Source organism: Lichenostomus cassidix, chromosome 11, assembly GCF_008360975.1.
Source record: "Lichenostomus cassidix isolate B80296 chromosome 11, HeHo_3.0, whole genome shotgun sequence".
Classification (NCBI taxonomy): domain Eukaryota; kingdom Metazoa; phylum Chordata; class Aves; order Passeriformes; family Meliphagidae; genus Lichenostomus; species Lichenostomus cassidix.
The window spans coordinates 19,846,596-19,866,780 of record NC_139492.1 but is presented as its reverse complement, the minus strand read 5'-3'; the positions used below and the strand labels follow the sequence as shown (position 1 = coordinate 19,866,780).

At 40.6% G+C, this 20,185-nt stretch overlaps 1 protein-coding gene across 3 annotated transcripts in view; it reads right to left on the bottom strand.

The window, feature by feature from the left end:
* PEPD (peptidase D) overlaps positions 1-19,265 on the bottom strand; it is a 139,334-nt gene extending 120,069 nt beyond the window's left edge. For 2 of the 3 annotated variants that reach the window (XM_085072072.1, XM_085072073.1), the window contains exons 1-3: positions 19,158-19,265; positions 13,549-13,732; positions 12,208-12,335 (exon numbers count right to left, since the gene is read on the bottom strand). In XM_085072072.1, the coding sequence (XP_084928198.1) occupies positions 12,208-12,335; positions 13,549-13,732; positions 19,158-19,174 (329 nt within the window). In that variant the 5' untranslated portion in view covers positions 19,175-19,265. The remainder of the gene's footprint in view (positions 1-12,207; positions 12,336-13,548; positions 13,733-19,157) is intronic. The other variant, XM_085072074.1, reaches the window with a different exon arrangement.
* Between the last annotated feature and the right edge of the window lie 920 nt (positions 19,266-20,185).

The following is a 20,185-nucleotide window of genomic DNA, read 5'->3' as shown; positions in this document are numbered from 1 at the left end:
ATTTAAATGTAGAACAGGCTAAATTCTAGCACTGATCACCATTGTCACACGGTACCTTCCACAAAACACTCATTGGCATCACATAAATCAGAAGTTACATTCAGTTACCATAATTTCAAGTACATCTGATACTTCCCAGGGATGCAGAGTGCATCTCTCTACAAATGACTCTCAAGAAACTAGAGTAAGTTAAGTGGTTACAATTTTTAGGTTTGGCTTTGTTATTTGTAACGCTGTTATGGGCTGCCAGTTTCAGAATTCTGATTAATCACTTCAGACACCACATGCAGAAAAGCCCACAGCAAGTCATAAATTAATTAGAAGGACTATCCAAGTGGAAGATATGATTCCAGATATTATTGAATCATGTCTCTTTACCCATCAAAAAATAAACCCCAACCCTTTTGTAAACAGATGTGAACAGAAGCAATTACTTAATTTTTACAGGCTTCAGGCAGAGGCTTAGGGTGCGCAAAATTGCTTAGATTCCCTGACAATGTAAGTCAGCAAAAACCCACAAAGAATAATGCACATCAGCCCTAAAAAGGTTCAATATCCTTTCCCTATAGTTTTATAACTCCAACCAAGCAAAATAGCAGCGTTAATTAGAATTGTCAATAGCAACTTCCAGAATAGCAGGAGTAATAATTTTATCTTACAATGGAAATAGACAACTCCAAACAACTCCTCGAACATGCCCAAGTACACATGGCCAAGCATCTAGGCAAAAATCTGGCATCTCAGAGATCATGGCCATTAGAAAGAAAATGTAAGAGACCTGCACTGATATTAATTTACAAGAATATGGTCCTCATTTTAATGATTTTCAGCCAGAAATGATCCTTTAAACAAGAAACTGTCTCTGGTTCATCACATACAGTTCATTCTGATTTATGGTGAAAAAGCTTGAGTTATTTTGAGTTAAACAACGAAGCTGTTTACTTTCTGCTGATGCTTCTCATGGAACACTTTTCCATGTTTTTCTGCCTCATCTAATTCACCTACTTGATTTCTTACTTTCAAGATTTTCACAGTGATTGGGAAATGCTGAAGATGGCCTAAACGTGTGAAGTTACATTTTAAGAAGATCTGAATTCTGATACACTGCCTTATTTTAACAGCTATGGTTTTATTTAAGCACCAAATATTTAAGATTCATCCTTCAATGATAACAAGCGACAATTTTATTTTAAACCAAATTCTACTCAGGTAGCAATGGGAAAAAAAGAGGTGGGGAGCATCAGCAAAACTTTTACTGTAAAAATACAGTGTGAAACATTAAGTCAGACAGTAAATTCATACCTCACAATAACCGTACTTTATTTCTCTTATACACATTCATCAAACACAAAAACCACCAGCAAAAGTGTAAGGGAGCATAGTATTAAAAACTAGTAATCACAGATCCCAGTTAGTTATTCATCTCAGTGAAAAAATCCAAGTTTGGAATAAATATTTCCATTTGGTTTAACTAAATTCACAGTGGTATATGATGGCATGTTTAAAAAACCAGATGCTTCACCAAATCACAACTGTATCACACCAGCTCAGATTTTTCCAGACCACAGTATTATGACTGGCTCCACTGTGATGTGATCCTCAAATAGGAATATAACACTGACTCCTCTGTTTATCCATCAGTAAGATGAACAGCTATGACAGCTTTGTATATCTACAAAATCCACCAAAAATATATATTTTAAAGCTTTTACATGTTTGGATAAAATTAAAATCTGAATTTCTTTGCAGTAGTTTATCAACCATGTTGTGTTTTCATTTTAAACCCAATAAAAACTTGGTCTTATTGTCTAAAAACGTTTTAAGCCTGTTGTTCATTACACAGCACAAGAATTCATAACACAAATCTTAAGAGATCTGTACAAATTTGACATTACTGTAAGAATTGCATTAAGCAACATTTCTTTGTATGCTAAAGGACTCTGGAGCAATAACCTTGTCATACCAACACAATAAAAGAGTGTTCTAGTTTTCAGACCTGTATTCAGAGACGAGGTAAAATGAGATGGATCTAAATTGCAAATGCCAAAGAAAAACTGTGAACAGAATTTATAACAGCTGATAGCTATTCCTGAAAGCAACACATCTAAGCCAACTGCTAATATATTTGCAACCTAATTGCTGATACACATTTATGTGAATATGCTTTCATTTGCATCTAAACGTTCATCCAAATTTCAATATATTTAACAACTTATTCCCAGAGGTTGCTTTGTATTCCCATTTTTAATGCTTCTAGGACAGATTTTCAGTTTTTAGTTTTTACAGTGGATCAGCCCTAAAATGAAATTCAGCTTTTCCTGAAGTAGTCCAATTTAGCTTTTCTTCAGCATTTCAATTGGAGTTCCTAGTTCAAGATTACTTATCTTAGTGCACAGCCTAGAATGTAAAATATTTATATAGGAAAAAAATATTCCAAATGGTATGTTCATTATAAATATGAAACAAATTATACACCTTTAATATTAAGATTAGAATGGGTTCACAGAATTCCTTAACTCCGCACATCTGGCCTTGTTTGTGTTTTGCAGCCATGCTGGAAGAAGAGTGTCTTACTCTACTGTGACATATAAAAGAAAGCGATAGGTGTAGCCTACCATAAGCACCAAAGTGATGCAACCATTCTTCTGCAAAATGAAATATCAAATGGCACAGACAACAAAGCAACATTCCAGGAGGGCTGATCACACGTGTTATGACTGAATGTATACTAGGGCCAAATAATGAGAATTACCTACGATTTTTAATCACTGTGTCTGGCTTTAGGAAAAAAAACCAAAACCTAAAAACCCCAACCAACCAACCCCAACAGCACTAATTTAATGTGTTTTTTTAAAAGGATCAGTAGGAATCTCAAAGTAAGTCAACAACCATTTTGACAAACTCCTAGTATGTCAGGGAGGAAGACAGCAAGTACTGAAACAAAGACACATGCCATGCTAAAGACTCTCTCCTGCAATTAAAATACAGATCCACAAGTCTTACTGTCTTTCAGATCCACAGCTCCTGGCAGATATCAGAAAGTGATGTTTTCACAAGCAGTGATTAAAAATAAGAATTAAGATAGTTGGAACAATAACAGAACAGACCAATATCAAAGCCTTCTACACAATAATGTTTAGGGTGCAGTACTCTCTTATGGGTCCTACAAGTTTTATTGTCTAAAATACACAAAAAAATTTCCAAGCTTGCATCACAAAATAAGCAGAGGATGATTCTTGATGCAGTTGGACAAAGGCTAAAACTAGTGAACTTCACAGTAAAGCTTTCTGCTTCCTCCATTCCACTCTGACTTTCACATTCAGAGTAACAGATATAAACAGATATAAAGAGACATAAACAGATATAAACCACCACTTTATGGCAAAATCAATTTGTCTTGAGCAAATTAAATGCCTACATAATCCTGCAGGTAGCACCTGTACGTGGCACTGCAGCACGCACACACTTACTGCCAGCAAGTCATGGCATGAGTTACATCACATTTTTCCCCACTTTAATGAGGGAAAGCATATGCACAAGGAGTAAATTGGACATGCACAACCTTCAGCAATTGAAGTTACACACAGTCAACAACTCATTTCTCAGTCCTTGCTAGAATGAGCCCAAAGTAGAGTGCAAATTCCAAAGAGACTGCAGACACAGAGTAACAACCTTGGCAAAAATTTAAAGCAGAAGGATAGATATACATTAGTAAATGTAGAGATGAAAGCAGAAAAGGGATGCAAAAGCAATGTTTTAATGCTGTCAGAGATTCACCAATAAACTCCCTCCTCATTACAATATCATCAAGTTAACAGATGGCAAAGCATTAACCAAACAAGAGGGTGTCAGGAAATGCTAGGAAGAACAACACGGCACACTTTACAAGACACCAGCAGATGTTCCTGACTTTGTCCAAAAAAATGCCATCACCTTTATATCCAAAAGCAATTTCACTATCTCAAACAAAATTAAAAGGCATCAAGCTAGATTTAAAACAGTACTAATGGGCTTGCTGGTATCACAGACAGCCTAAAGCAATGTTTTGACTACCTTAATGGTACTCCCTTTGGCATTTCTCTAGATCAGTGCTACATTCTTTGAAAGACAAAACTGCCTGCACACATGTAAACTCAGACTCCTTGCTCCTTTTGATGCAGTCTAGAATAAGATGGATTCTGAGAAAATAATGGACTTTAAAAGAAACCAAGCTGAAAATGATGACTCAATCTGATCTAACTGGAAAACAAGCAGGATTTTAAGTGAAGCCCCATCTATCTGAGGGGCAGAACAGTAGAGTGCACAAGCACAAATCTGGACTCAAGGTGCTGGGTATGTGATATGGACTTGCCAGTGCTACACACAGATCATGCAGAATCAGAATAACTATGAGGAACATACAGGCCATTGGACTTAGGAAATCAGAAGTAAAGTATTGAGGAGAATGAACATTTAGTCCTAGTAAAAGCCAAACACTGACCTACCTATTTCATCTACTTCAAATATACAGTCTCACTGCTCCTGCTCAGCTATTCCCACCATAGGCATTCCCAAAAAATGAAAAGTTCATTAGGCTTAAATTCTACCTCAAGCAGCAGTGTCCCAATTAAACATTTAAGAGATACTATCCAGAGCTACCCAACAAAAACATAGAAGACTTGCAATTGGTAACCTTTGCTTTATTTCTCTCTGCAAATAAAATTCTTCCGTGGAGTCAAGGGCTCTATACAGAAAGAACTGTAACTAAGGAAATGTTTATACACTGAAATCCCTGAAAGATTTTGTAGCATTAAACTGATGACAAATACTCATTAAAAAGCGCTCTTCTCAAATAAAAGAGCACAAGAATTATAGTGGTTAGGATATTAACTGTAATTTCTAGGTCACTATATAATAAGTGTTCCACTCAAACACTGGTCTCAACTTATGCCTCTTAACAAAGAAAGTTACATATGGAATTTGTCAATAGCAGATGCTCTGCTTGTACTTTGGAAAAACACCAATATTGTGGGGAAAATTAGTAATATTTAATATCCCACACATAAAAGCACTATAGCAAGCTCTGGAATGTGAGAAGCATGTCTCACAGCTCCCGTATTAATCAGTTATAAAATGACACAAAGCAGCAATGACTTTTACAGCAGCATTAGATGACCTGAACAGCTTCAGGTTCAAGAAGGAAGGGTATGATAACATTTCCCATTTTACAACTGGTAAGGAAACCTAAATCACAAAGAAACTAAATAAACTTGACAAAACAACCCAATGGGCATGAAGGCAGAACCTACCCTTGAACACACTGTCCTATCCACTATGTCCCGTTGCCCCTGCCAGACAAAGAAGTATCTAGTGTCCCCCAGGATGGGCCTTGTGGCCTCCTGCTGACTGCCAGAGCTCCAGCAAGGTGTACACAGCAGTAAAATACTATCCGCCTGCTTTACACTCGCATTTAGCTTTTAAGAAGCTTTAATATTAATGATACATTTCCCTATCATATTTTAACAGAACAGTTGGGTTTGTTTTTTCTTTTTCACTTTTCTCAACTGAGACCTACCTCTTTCAGAGAGTTCTTCCTGAGCATACAGACAGGTCACAGAGAATAAAAAACCTAAGGAATACAGTTAACATCAAGAGCTAAGAATGTGGAATTTTAGAAGTGCAAGAATAGAGGAACCACTGTAGGTATTCCACTTAAGAGTTTTTTCACTGAAGTGCCTTCCCAAATGCAGGGCAACAAGAGGCAGAGCTCTGCCTTCAGGCCGGGCAGCGGCACAGCAGACAGCAGTGTGGAGATGCAGAGACTTGTTGGAGCACTGCCGGCAAACTCCCACGGACCTTTCATTTGCTGCAGCTCGCCTTCCTACCAGCAGCAGCAGAGTCCTTGGAGAAAAAACACGTGGCACGTCTAATAAAAGAAAACCTAGATTCTCTGATATTTCAAAATGTTATCAGGAGTTTATACCACTGAACTCAGTACTCCTGATAGCGCATTAAATAAGGTATAAAATAATACATGCCTGGTGGGGGTTATCAACATGCCCTATCATACCACAGGAATGAGACATGCCATATCATGCTGTGGTTTGAAGCCACATCCGGATATTAAAAAACTCTGCTGCAGCATTGTCAAACAGATTTGCTTAGTGCTGGCTCTTTTCTCAATATTCCTGAATCAAAAAGATGAAAGGAAAAAGAAGCACTTTAACACTTACAAAACCACCAACTGGAGCATTCACTTAAAGGTGTATGCTGGTAGAGACTGCCAGCCAACAGACTGATACAAATTGCTATTATGGCTTTAAGCCTCCTCAATAAGAAACTTAAGCTCTTTAAGAAAGCAGTAAGAAAGCAAAGGTTTATAAAAATAATTACTGAAGTAAAAGTCATAAAAACAAAACACCTTCACCCCAGAGCAGGCAAGGCTTGTGGACAATGAGAATACTGGGACAATGACTAAATTGAGCATTTGAGAAGTCTGAGCATTTGAGCAGTGCTTTTAGAGAAAACAGTTGTCAGTAAAATGGCAAGAGCAATCCAGACATTAATTATTCTGAAATGGTAATTTTTATTGACAGAGAAATCTGGCAGTGGGACCATGGGAATCTCATGAGGTTTAACAAGTCCAAGTGCTGGATCTCCATCTGTGTTGGGGCAACCCTCAGGATGAATCCAGGCTGGGGATGAACAGGTCAAGAGCAGCCCTAGGAGAAGGATTTGGGGGAGCTGGCGGGTGAGGGCTGGCCCTGCCCTGGCTGTGTGTTCTGGGACCCAGAAACCTCTGTGCCCTGGGCTGATCCCCCAGCATGGGCAGCAGGGGAGGGGGGAATTCTGCCCCTCTGCCCTGCTCAGGTGAGACCCCAGCTGCAGAGCTGCCCCAGCCCTGGGGCCCAGCACAGGAGAGACCTGGAGCTGCTGGAGAGAGTCCAGAGGAAGGCAGCAGGATGATCAGAGGGTTGGGAAAACTGGGATTGTTCAGCCTGGAGAAGAGAAGCTTCAGGGTGACCTGACTACAACCTTCCAGTGCCTGAGGGAGCCAAGAAGAAAGATGGAGAAAGACTATTTACAAGAGCATGGAGTGTCAGGACAAGGGGGAATGGTTTCAAACTAAAGGAGACTAGGTTTAGATTACGTATTAGAAAGAAATGTTTCCTGTGAGGGTGCTGAGTTCCTGGCACAGGTTGCGCAGAGAAGCTGCGGCTGCCCCATCCCTGGACGTTTCCAAGGCCAGGCTGGACAGGGCTTGGAGGAACCTGGGATAGTGGAAGATGGCCCTGCCCATGGCAGGGGGTTGGAACTTGATGATCTTTAAGGTCCCTTCCAACCCAGACCAGTTTAGGCTTCTATGAAACACAATAATAAATGAATGGGGGACAAGAAATGGAAATCACTGTACTAGGGAGAGAACTGGAATCATGAAAAACAAGTAGCCTAGGGAATGCACAAGTAAGTCTTGTCAATCAAAAGCAACCAGCTTTATTGTGCAGTTTTGAAAGGATCACATGAAGGGTAAAGCAACAGATGTACTACCTGAATAATAATAAAATATTTGTCAAAAATCTCTCTAAAGACTGTTACTCTCCAAAATCAACTCAAATTGGCTTGGACAGGAACAGTACAATGTGACCTGAAACCCAATGACTAGTCACAATACAAAAATGTAAAAACCTAAAGCAGAAAATAAAAATAAACAGATAAAAAGATGAGCATTTCAAGGGCTGGAAAACCCACCAAATGCCTCACTGAAAAGTGCTGTGTCAATTTAGACTGATGTTCCCAGAAGTTAAAGCAATAAACAGAAACGGACTGCAAGTCTTGATTAGTGGGATTCTGCGAAGATTGAAATTAGTTCTGACACTGCTCAGAAAAGAAGCAGGACTGAGTATGTTTGAGATCAGTTGAGGACACTGGCAGGTTGTAACAAACTTTGCAGATAAACTGCAATGCCAATTGGTACAAAACAATAATAAGATGACCTAAAGTAATTAAAAATTGGTATTTCTTTTTAAACAGCAAAATAAAGAATCAGTGGGTACCGGGAAGAGGCAAATTGCAATTAAAGATCAAACTGAAAGACACAGAAAAAGAAATGCATATTTCATTTTATAAAAAAAATAACAATAAAAAATAGCAGGAAATGGTAGATCAGTTCTGAAGGTAAAGCCAAAGAATACACAGCTCTGGAGCAGGCTATGGAGAAGAGGATCTGTATGTACCACATCAGTAAAACTCCTGTAGATGTCCTTCATTCCTACAATGTACATTAAGAAGAGCAATCTGGAGTTCCTTCCCTACAACCCCTGCTGCCCCATTCCACTATCTTTCCAAAAAGCTGTCTTCCCTGCCAATTTCCCTCCTACAGACCATGCCCTCTTGTCGCCAGGTTAGGGGTAATTAATACACCAGTCTCAGTCACTACAGTACAGTCAGATAATACTGTGCATGACTTATTACTCACAATTATTTAAAATACAAATGCAACAAAATCTCACCAATCTCCATTAAGAAGAAGAGATCAAGAAATAAATTTCTTAGCTTGCAATTTTCATGATCACATACAGTGTATAAGGAAAAAAAACATAAAAGCCCACACAGACTGAGAGGTTACTTTCTTTTACAAAAGCATTAAGCAGAAAAAAGCAAATAAACAAAACCAACGACAACTACATAATTCTGCACCTTTTTCCAAAGGCAGTAAAACTGCTCAGATTTGCTGATGTGAGTCAAGTGTAATCACCAAAACCAAAGGTTGATTTTGGTTGTAACCTACTTAAAATTTATGGCAATGTTTTAAAGAGCTTCCTCATTAAGTCACTGAGAAACAACTAACATTTGCAAAGTGTTTCATTGTGCTTTATTACAGCTCCAAGTGCCATTCCAAGATAGCTTTCAAATTCATGGAAAAACATTACTTACAGTGGGTGCAATGCTGAATTAAAGCTGCAATACTTACCAATCATCCAGCAGAGCTTCACAGAAAACACAGGAAATTGCACCATTTATTATGCACCATAGTACCATTCTATTGTTCTGCATCATTTAATACATATTTCTAAAGTTAGAGCCTGAAAGGGTTAAATATTTTTTTGTCTTCCGTTAAAAACACTCTATGTGGCAAGGCTATTAAGTTATTTTGGCATGCACTCCACATAAAGCAGCTGCTGTACAGTATGTTTTATTTTATAAAATATCTTTAATCAGCACACTGACTAATTCTGTCATTTATAATTAAGGAGGTAAATGGCAGGTGCAGCATTAATTAGCAAAACTGAAGTCTTTGTGAAGGCATGCAGTCATACCAACTTAATGCTTTCTAGGAACAGAAATGATTGCTAACTACTTTGTTGCACCACAAATTTTGACTAGGTAAGACCATGCCAAGAAAGAGGGGCATTTACAAAACAGTTACACTTCTGAAGCCTTTACTATCCTGTATTACCAGATTCATTTCTTAAACTCTTTCTCCTAAAGTTAAAAATGAAAAATATTCAGGGACAGAAAAGCCTACCCACTAAACCATCCTCAGAGTGTGTGTTTCTGCTTTACAAATGACGGAGGGAGGGGGCAGAGGTACAGGTCAAGAGACAGGCAAAGTGGTTCTGTTACTTGAAGAGGTTTTTCCAGCCAACAACTAAGAAACTGGCTGGCCCAACATCTAGAGAAATGCCCACACTCATAATTTAAAAACAGAGCAACGTTGTTGCTGTCCCTTCCACGAACCTAGGACCACCAGTCCTACAACTACCCTCATAACAATTCTGCAACTGCCACCTTATGAGGCTGTGGGTTTTTTGGAGAAGGTGCATAATCTATGAGTTAAAATATATCCTTCCTTTAAAAAATGCAAATGTTATTTTGGCTAGAAGGACTTCTGAAAGGTAGCCTTACAACTATTCACAAATCTTTAGAGTGTACACATTCAGCATGAAGTCCTACCAGACAGGACTTTCCAAACATTTCCAAAGTGGTAGCCACTCTCAATACCAGTACTGCTTAGTGATGGGTCATGGGCAGACCCAGCCCAGAGAGGTGCATCAGCCTGTTCTGCAGCGTCCCCAGGCACCACCTCAGCATGCAGCACCACTCACAAAAACAAGCGCAGTGGGTGAGGCTGGAATAATTACAGTGTTCATGGTCTCATTTTCAAACTTACAGTCTGCTGATTTCCAAGCAAATGCTCTCGGACACTGCACTGGCTTTGGCCAAATTAAGACTGCAATTTGAATCGAGGCAAGAAGCCCCATTTTTGTATTACTTCAAGGCAGAAAGATTCACCCTTCTGAATGACACATTATCCATGCTATGCTTCAAAAGCAACTCAAATACGTGTTCTTCAGAAGTGAAGGCACAGCAGTATATTAAATTATATGTTTAGTAATACAGCAGTGGTAAAACTGTAGTAAAAAGTCTTTTGCATTTATTTTAAGAAAATCTATGTGTTTCTGCCTAAATTCACAGATTCCCACATCTGTTTCAAAACACTGGACAAAGCAACTCCACCCTGTGCTGTGAACTAGCAGACCAGCTGCAGACTTCTGTAAGATACCAACCTCACAAATATCACACAAAGTATTACATTGTTTTGCGCTTCACTGACATTAAGTTACTGTTTCTTCAGAAGGTAGATAGCGCCTTCCACAGGTGCAGAAGTAAACACTTCCAAGGCAAACTATAGTAGATAAACTGCAGTGGATGGAAGGCAAACTTACCTGTGTTTTTCTTCCAGTGTTAATTTTGACTTAAAATTGAATCTTCTGGGAGAGAACATAATCCCTAGCTGTGTGTAGTACCCACTGCCAACCAACTTAGGAAGCAGAACTGACTCACAAATGAGCTATTCATCCATCCTCCTCTCAAACAGAAAAAGTACATGACCACACATGATAGAAGAGAAAACAAGATTCAGAGGGATTCAGGAAGGGTAAGGAGGAGAATGTAGAAAACAGCAAACACCATTTGTTATACTTTGCAACAAGACACAATGACAATAAATTACTTTTAACTAAACTTGTAATTGTGTAAATGCACAGATAATAAGCCCTGCACAAAAAAATAAAAAAGAACACTAGTTACAAACACCACAATATTTTGTCTGAGAATGCAAAATGAGATGCTGGAATTTCAATAATATTTTTAAGCTTTTTTAGATTAGGCACAATCAGTGTGGGTATGAAACAGCTGTCTTGAAGTAGCAAAACAGAACTTAAAGAGAAGAAAAAATTTTGCCTATAAGTGGGAACAAGCACCACAAGGGAACAGATTTCAGAGACCACACATGGGGGTTACAGAACCTGCCCTCCCAGACAGGTGCGGCTTGCAGCTAAAATATTTCAAACAGCAGCATGCACATTTTTATGCCATCACAATTTCAGCCCCCAGGCAGGTCTGAGACAGTGATAGTCATATAAACTCTCTGAGAAGACAGCAGCCCTGCCCTGCCATATGGTCTGGCACAGTTCAGCACATGGGATCAGTTACAACCGTTCTCCTTTTCCCAAAATTAGCATTAAAATATAAGTGATAGCTTCAATTAGAAGTGAAGCAGCTTGTCAAAAGATTAAATTAGAAGCAATCCAATGTTCTGAGACAATACAGGCGACACAAAAATTTACAGTTTGGTAGAGGGTATAAATACAATTAAGACAGAGAAAATAAATGAACATACAAATAAATCAATTTCTCCACTACTATGGCACCGTGCAATATTTACTACCCAGGTGGATAGAAAGATGTTTATAGCACACTCATAGAACAGAATTAAAATCACATTCCCCAGTCTTTGAGTTTATTTCAACAAATACTATCAAAGAGGCTAAACTACCTTGTGCCATTCAAAAACTTCATTAGCTAAGGCTGCTGGCAAAGCAGCTTGAAAAAGCCTGCTTACTATTTATCTTGTTTGGGCTTAAGACAAGACACTGACCTTTCTTTATGGTTCACCTTTCTCTCAGAGATGCCATGAGATTCATGGGTTCCAATTCTAAGGGTATTGTTTCCCAAATGGTGGTGGACCATTTGAAATCACGTGATCAATATCAATTGATCATGCTTTGTATCTTTGTTTGTATACATCACTCTCTATGTACATATCATTCCCACTGCATGATTTGGTGGAATCGGATTAAATGATACAGCATTGGAGCTCTACAGACAGTTACGTTATATGAAGTACTTGGATACACTGGAACACAGTTAAAAGATAGGTCTTACTTTCCCATCCAAACAGCATAGCTTTCAGGGAGTTGTGGAACAAAAAGTATAGATCTTCCAGTATCAACATCTACTGCTCCAAAGCAGCCTGCTTCAGTTACTCCAAAAGTCCAGTGAAAGTAAGATTCCTAGGTTAAAACAAAATATATTCTTAGAAGAAAAAAGAAGAAAAACCTTGCTTCTACCAGCTCTAAAAATACACTGCAGTGCATACTAATTCCTATTTCCACATATCTGGAAGAAGTCTCTCTTGCTTTTGGAAGGGGAGAAGTGGTTTAGGTCTAAACCTTTTCAAACTGGTTAGTTTCAGGTTAGAATAATACAAATCCCCTTGCTGGCAACTGGAAAGGATCAGAGATTAATAAACTACCGTAAACAGGTTAACTCTGCACAATAAACAAACACTACACATTAAAATACATTCTTCCAATCTAGAATTATGAAATGTTTTATCAGGGAGAAACAATCACATCACAAGAGACAAGGCAAAAGTGGAGTGCAGCTTCACTGGGTTGTGAAGGCAGAGTGCTGAAGTGAAAACCCAGCCTTCCCCAGAGAAGAGGTAGCTGCACAGCCTTTAGACAAGAGTTATTTTAAGAACAGGCCAGCAAACAACACAACACTTAAGAATACAGAATTTTGGTAAAGACAGATGTATGCTCTAGTACCATGAAAGGTGCATCTCCTCTAAAACCAGACTAATAACTACATTATGATATCAATTAAGATTTAGTGGGTTTGTTTCTTCATAACATACAACAGCTCAATTAAATTCACAAAACAAAGTGCTACAGCAATCATGCAGAGTATGGGATATACGTAATTTCAGTTATCTTACAGCAACATCCCCAGAACTTGTTAAATCCTATTTGTGACAGAAGAACACATGGGTGCTTAAGGAAGAGCCTAATTTAAGAAGACATATATCGTAAATTCCAATATATATGCTGCTGTTTTATAAAACCATGAAATATGCTTTTCTATTAATTAATTCAGCTTAGGTCCACTGTAACATGTTTCATTGCACAAAGAAGATTGTTTTTTGGGTTGCAGACAAGATTGAAAAAATGAAGAAATATTCCATTGTTGTCTTCAAGATTAGATTCAAACACTGATGAGCAGTAAAGCCTTGAACAGATTTAGGCCCTTTAAAACAGATAATGAGCTTGCATTAAAGCACTGAACGTGAGAGCAACTCAAAGCTGAAGAAGCAATGTTATAAAGAAGCCAATTTATTGAAGCGAAGCAAGACAATGCACTGAGAGATAAAGAGAAAAGAATTTAAAATAATTTAAAAGTCAAAGAGACTTTCTTAATTTGAAGTTTTGATTCAGCTCTTACCTGGCGAAACACAATACCAGTATCAGTACAGTATCTCTGGGTTTCTTCTCCACCCTGCAGCAGAACAATTGAATTCTTCTGGACATCCTTATTCCGTCTCAGGCGTTCACACAGGCGTCTTCTGTTCAAGGCAAAGAGTGCTACAGGCACTTTCAAGGTCTCATTCCCCAGCCAAAAGGAAGGTCTAGAACAGATTTTTTAAATTGCCAATTAATGACAAAGACAGTGGTTAGCACAATTTAGATGCACAGTTTTCATTAGCTTAGTTCAACTCTACTAACAAGAGGCTTATCACTTATGGGGAAGAGATGTACACATGTATTGCTCTCAAGCAGTGATCAAACACTGCTCACAAAAGTACCAAAGGAAAAAGATGGTAACAGGAGACAAGGCTGGCTGCAGCTACAGCCCACAGAACATCATTCATTACATCCCTGTAGGTAACACAACACAAAGTGCAAATGCAGAAAGTGACTATAGCCTATGTCAACTGAGGAAAGGCAAAGCAGAAGGAAAGAAAATTAGATCTGAGTCGCTGAAAACAGAAGTGGAAGTTTACATTAAGTCTAGTAAACTTCAGCAAGTCCTTCCAGGAAATCTTCAGTAGCTGAAACAGGGAGTGGAGAGAAAAGATGGTGGATAGTAAACACAGGACAACAGCACTTCCCATACTCACATAGTATCTGCAAATCTCTTTTCTACATATGTAGGTATGTTTATTCTTGCATGCACACAAGCAGCCTCAGCAGGTGACTGAACTCAAACACGTGGCTACAGGAGCATGTATTGGGTATCACTGCTTGTCCTTGGCAGCACAAATGTGCTGAGACAGCCCAGAAAGTTTCTGAAAGATTGTACTCAACAGAGCTGCAACTGTGAGGATACAGTTTAAAAGCTCGATGTTATTAAGCAATTTTAGATGATGAAAGTACTTTAAGAATATGTTGCTGATTCATTCCCATTTGTTTCAGTCCATAAGCAGTATCTGGCATTCTACCAGTTAGAAACACTATAGCTTTTGTCAGATAGGGAGAAGAGGGAGGGGTTTAATCAGATGATGAGAGGAGAATGTAAGAGCAGTTTAGCTGGGGGGTGGTTTTTTATGCTTAATATAGCAAAGTTATGCTTTGGGGCTTCAGTATTAGAGATGAATCAATAAAATTTATCAATAAAATCCTACGATTTATGTTCCTCCACTTCAGCTACTCAGAGACTGATGCAGTGGTCACTTTGTATCAGCTATGCTTTACAAGAGAAGACAAAAAGGTGCAGTTAAATTGTTGCCACGTTAAGATGACAAGAAAGGAACCAACCACCAAGGGACTTTACCTTAGAAGAGCAAAGCTCTGCATCCACGTCTACTATTAATTATTATATAGCAATCTGAAAGGTAACCTTTGATTTATAGCTGCATAAACTCCTAAAAGACTTTATCAACCACAGAAATGTAAACCCTATAATTTCCTACACCGCATAAAAGAGCTAATATTTTCTTTTACTTGCTTACAACTACTAGATATAACAGCATAAGTGATTTTAGAAAGTAAAAGATGGCTCTTGCTAATCCAATTTTCAAACTATCTGCTCAGAAGTTCAGTTGATGGAGCACAAAACCCAAATGTGTTTATTTTATGACTTCCCTCATGTACCTGACAACCCAACACCAGGGCAGGTGATCATTATAAGGGCTGCGGAATACCCACTGCAGCACATCATCATAGCCTAGAAGCACAGCATAAGCTTTTGTTTTGGGGTACCCATGTTAGCAGGAAGAAGGAAGCAAGTTCATACAATCCTAGCAAAAGCCACTGGAAGTTTTAAGTCAGATAGTGAACTAAAAATAGGCAAGGCTTCCCAGGTACAAAGCTGTGGCTGAGTAATTTAGCAATGCACAAGAGGCTGAAAATGCTGTTATCCAAATATAATCATCCCTTGGAGTAACTACATGCAGGGCCTGGAAATCATATGCTCACCTTATGGGACATTCATAAAAGGCAGGAGAGAACATCTTTGGATACCTTTATGCCATATATTGCTCTCATATCTTTGTATCTGCTGATAAAAAAAAACCCAAGCAGACGTTGTAGCACATCCTGTCTCATGTTTTGCTTCAAAGGAAGGAAAAAAGTCACCTTCATTGCAATTTTACTTGCTTCATAGGTTTGGGGATCTTTTTCTGTGATTAAAAAAAACAAAAAAAGAAAAAAAGAGAATTCTGACCTCTCTCCTACAGGCCTATTCCTACAGCCTGGAGCTCATAGGAAGCTGCTACAAAGGCGCATTTTCCTTAAGTCTACTATTAATTCTTTTATTACACTTAAAACCTTTGACAATCCAAATGAAACTCAAGTAGAAACAGCAATTCCTACTGATAGTTTTACTAAGCCACTTTAAGTGTGACTTTTACGGGAACTTAATGCTAAGGCTAAAATGCATTCTAGTGCAAAATGATGGTTCTTCTGTATGTTTTATCTAAGCAAAAGCATGTTCTTCCTTGGACATAACAGATCCCACTTTCCCTGTTTGAATATGATGCCACAATATTAATCCACAGCAGAACGTGGCCTCCGCAGTTGTTTTAGACTGGGACAGTTTCTTTAGGGGCATGGCTTTGGTCTCTGTTTCAAGGTTGCTGTAGAAATCACAACAGCTGAGCATGTTGGACCCTATGGCAAGGGCTGCAGGACCTGAAGGCTGAGCTGAGTGGTGCTGCAAATCCTGCTCTGTTCTCAGATTCTCTGCTGAGCACTCCTGTTAATTCATACCTCAGACAGCATGAGATTACCAGGCAATAAACCTACTTTCACAGCTGGAATTCTGCAGAGAAAACCAGCTAAGTTTTAGAGAGACTATTCAATTCAGAGGAGTTTGCTTCTTCCACAGCTCTTGTTCTCTCTTTTCCCATGCAAGCACTCAGACACCAAACTGAGGGTACCCCCATGGAAAGACTAACAGTGTGGCAGAACACCCACAGGTGCTGCTTTGCCCGCAGAGATCCTGTCACTCAGTGCGCACATGAACTACACACGAACTTTCCAGAGCTTACACAGAGAGCTCTTTTCAGACACAATACTGACAGGGGAATTTAAGTCTTACAAAAAGGTGTATGGCTGTACACCTGGCTTTCTATTGCAAGTAAAAATTGGGAAAGAGAATTCTCACACTATTCAAAACTACAAGAAAAAAACACACATAGGACTGGCTGTTCAACCACCTGTATTAAGTTGAATGGGTACATGTATGTAACTGCATCACACAAGTATTAACCCTGGAAATACACATGCAAGTACAGTGTAAGCAGTGTAAAACTACATTATTTGCCTTGGAACAAAACTGCCACAGAATTCTCTCTAGAGAAGGAACTACAAGCTTTCCATTTTGGTCAATGATCTCTAATCACTCAGTTATATCCCATAAGACACACAAATCACAGACTCATAGAATAGGTTAGGTCGGAACAGACTTTAAAGATCATCTTGTCCCAAGTTCCTGTCACAGGCAAGGACACCTCCCACTAAAGCAGGCTGCTCAAGGCCTTGCACAACCTGGCTTTGAACACTGCCAGGGCTGGGGTATCCACAACCTGCCTGGGCAAACTGTTCCAGTATCTTACCACTCTTACAGTTAAGAATTTCTTCCAAATATCTAGCTTAAATTTCCCCTCTTTCAGTTTCTACCCATTACTCCTTGTCCTATCACTACAGTTCCTGATGAACAGTCCCTCTCCAGTTTCCCTGTAGCCCCTTCAGATACTGGAAGGTGCTGTGAGGACTCCACACAACCTTCTCTTCTCCAGGCTGAACAGCCCCAACTTTTTCAGCTTGTCTTCTCAGGAGAGGCACTTCAACTTCTGACTATCTTTGTGGCCTCCTCTGGACTTGCTTCAGCAGAATTATCTGAACTGAATTAATACAATATATTGGCTGGTCCTTCCAGGTCAGTTTCTTCTGTTAGCATAAGGACTCTCGCATCTCCAGCCACAAAACCGACCCAAAACTCTCAGGTAAAATCACATATTTGATAAAGAAGTGTATTTGATACATGCCTCTTTGAAACTATGCAAGCTTATGCAAATAAACCTTAGCCAGTGTCAAAAGTGGCTACTTGCAAGACCAAAACAGGACAAGAGAAGCTCAGCTTCCTTGTTTTCTCCAGTCTAGCACCAGCATTCAACCACTGTTCAGTCTGGTAAAGGCCTCCCACAGTAGCTGACAGTTTCTTGCTGGCTGTCACATACAATTTTTATGATCACTTAGGCCCAAGCTCACAGACGCGCTCTTTTATTTTATTATACTGCAAGTGATATATAGCTAAGAACATTAAACTACATCTGTTTCTTTAAAGGATATTTTTCTTTTGCCTGGAGCTGCTGATTTTTAATGCTTATTTCGGAAGTTTTATATTTTCAGAGACCTTACATTTTGGCACTATATGATCCATCTAACATTTTATATTTGTTGTAATGGAACCACCAGAACACACTCATAACCAAAACTTCTATTTTATTTCTGGTTTTCTTGTCATTTTTCAGTAAACCTTCAGTACTTCCATTTTTTTCCAGCAGAAAATTCATGGAGTGCCATTTCAGTTCTACTGATATCCCACAGAGAGGATCCAGATGTCAATAAAGATGAGGAACCACTGAAACTACTTTTCAGTAAATTATCACTTGTTTGTTGACTGGGCCTTATGTATTTGTTTGTTTTGAGCAACAGATTCATCAACATCAGCCTGAAGCCTAAACAATTCTCAGTGCTGTTTCCACATCCCATATGAGAAACGCAAAAGGCCCACGCTAACAGAAACACAAGGAAATAGGCGATACAACTTTGCGCTTCAGCAAAAGCAACTACTGCTGTTCAAGTTATAAAATGGGTATTTTCTTCACGGCCAACTCAGTGCTCCTTGTAAAGTTGACAGCTTGAAGTCCCGGCGCCACTCCACGTACCTCCTAGCACCCCAGCCCAGGGTGGCCCCAGGGCGCTGGGTCGGTGCTCCCTGGGCAGGGAACGCCTGGACAGCGCCAGGGTCGAAGGGGACACACAGGGCAGCGACCTCCCCCAAAGACCCGAGTCACAGCCAAGCCACAGCCTGACCTGTGTTCGGCAACTATGGGAACTTTCCCCTTCGTTTTGATTCAGTTTTAATGGCACCCTCTTACAGCACTGGAAGAAATGGCTGGATTTTGCTATAAAATGTGAGAGAACCCTAATGTTATGTAAACCAAGCCAGCTTTAAGCATCACTTCCAAACCTTAGAGAATTTAAAGGATAACCCACGGCTGGGGATGAGGCACTGCGAGCCGACCCGCCCTTGGGACCCTTCACAGCTCCCTCACCGTCCCGCACAAGACCCGAAATCCTTTTGGGGACCCCCGGGTCCAGCGCACGCAGCCCGGCGCCAGCCTGTGCCCTGCTTGCCTGGCTCCCGCCTTCGGCCCGGGACACCCCCGGAGCGCCCCCGGGGCGCCTCCGGCCCAGCGAGACCCACCGAGACCCCCCGAGCCCCCGCCGGCCCTCCGTGCCGTGCTGCCGGGCTCCTGGCAGGGAGCGGGGTGCCGGGTACCCAGATACCCAGCTGCCCAGCTGCCGGGTCCGGCGCGCACTCACCCCGCCGCCGCAGCCATGTTCCCCTGCCGGCCCTGCGCGGTCACGTGGCGGCGGCGCCTCAGCGCGGGGCGGGCGGGAGCTGCTCAGCCGCGCTGCCCTCACGGCCGCCCCGCCCCGCCCCGCCTCACGCCGGGCTGCCAGCGCACCGGGCCGGGGCGGCGACGGGCCGGGACACTCTGGGGACCGGCGGGCTGTTGTCGTGGAGGACCGTGTGCGGCTACCCCGGCCCTCACTGCGTCTGCTAGCTTCTAAGAAACAATTCCAGGCCTCGAAGCCAATATAATATAATGTAAATACAACACTTCACACGGATTGTTGCCCTACCACTGGCCTCCTCTAAATAAATGGTTGCTCAAAAATCCACTTAATATGCAGTTCTGCTGTAATCCCCGGACGAGATGTTTTCCACCTGCATTTTGAAGTGGGGAAGGTGTTTAACAGTAACCTTCGGGCATGGTGTGGTGGACCGATTGCCGGCGCTTGGGCTCCCACCACTCTGCTGCTTTTCTTCCTATTCATGCAGATTTCTTCAGAACTCGAAATTATTTATTCTCGCCTCAAAATTACTTTTCTTGCTTCAAAACTACGAGATACCTGAAGAAACCATCATAGGCCAGGGTTCACATGTCGAGTAACTGATTGCTATTGCAAAAGCAAATACCCAGGAGCATGAAATACCAGATAAGGAATGCGCAGTTGGACCTCTGCTCGGTGACCTGAATACAGGGTCTACTGCTGTGTGCAGCAGTATAACAGCGATAAGTGCAGCTCTGGGCTGGCAGGTCATCGTCCCTCCCTGGAAAAGAAGCGTGAGTCCCTGCTTTGAGGCTGCTCAGTAACGCCACTGCTCTGTTGGTCTGGCACTGATCTCAAATGAAAGTACTGTGATACGTGAAATATTTGGCTACTGCTCATGGAGGGTCTGCTTCCACCACAAACGCTGAGGAAAGAGAGGAATGCAGGGCAGTGAGAAGGCAAAGTATGATCATAAAATACATGGAGCTTGAAGTTCATTACTGTTACGACAA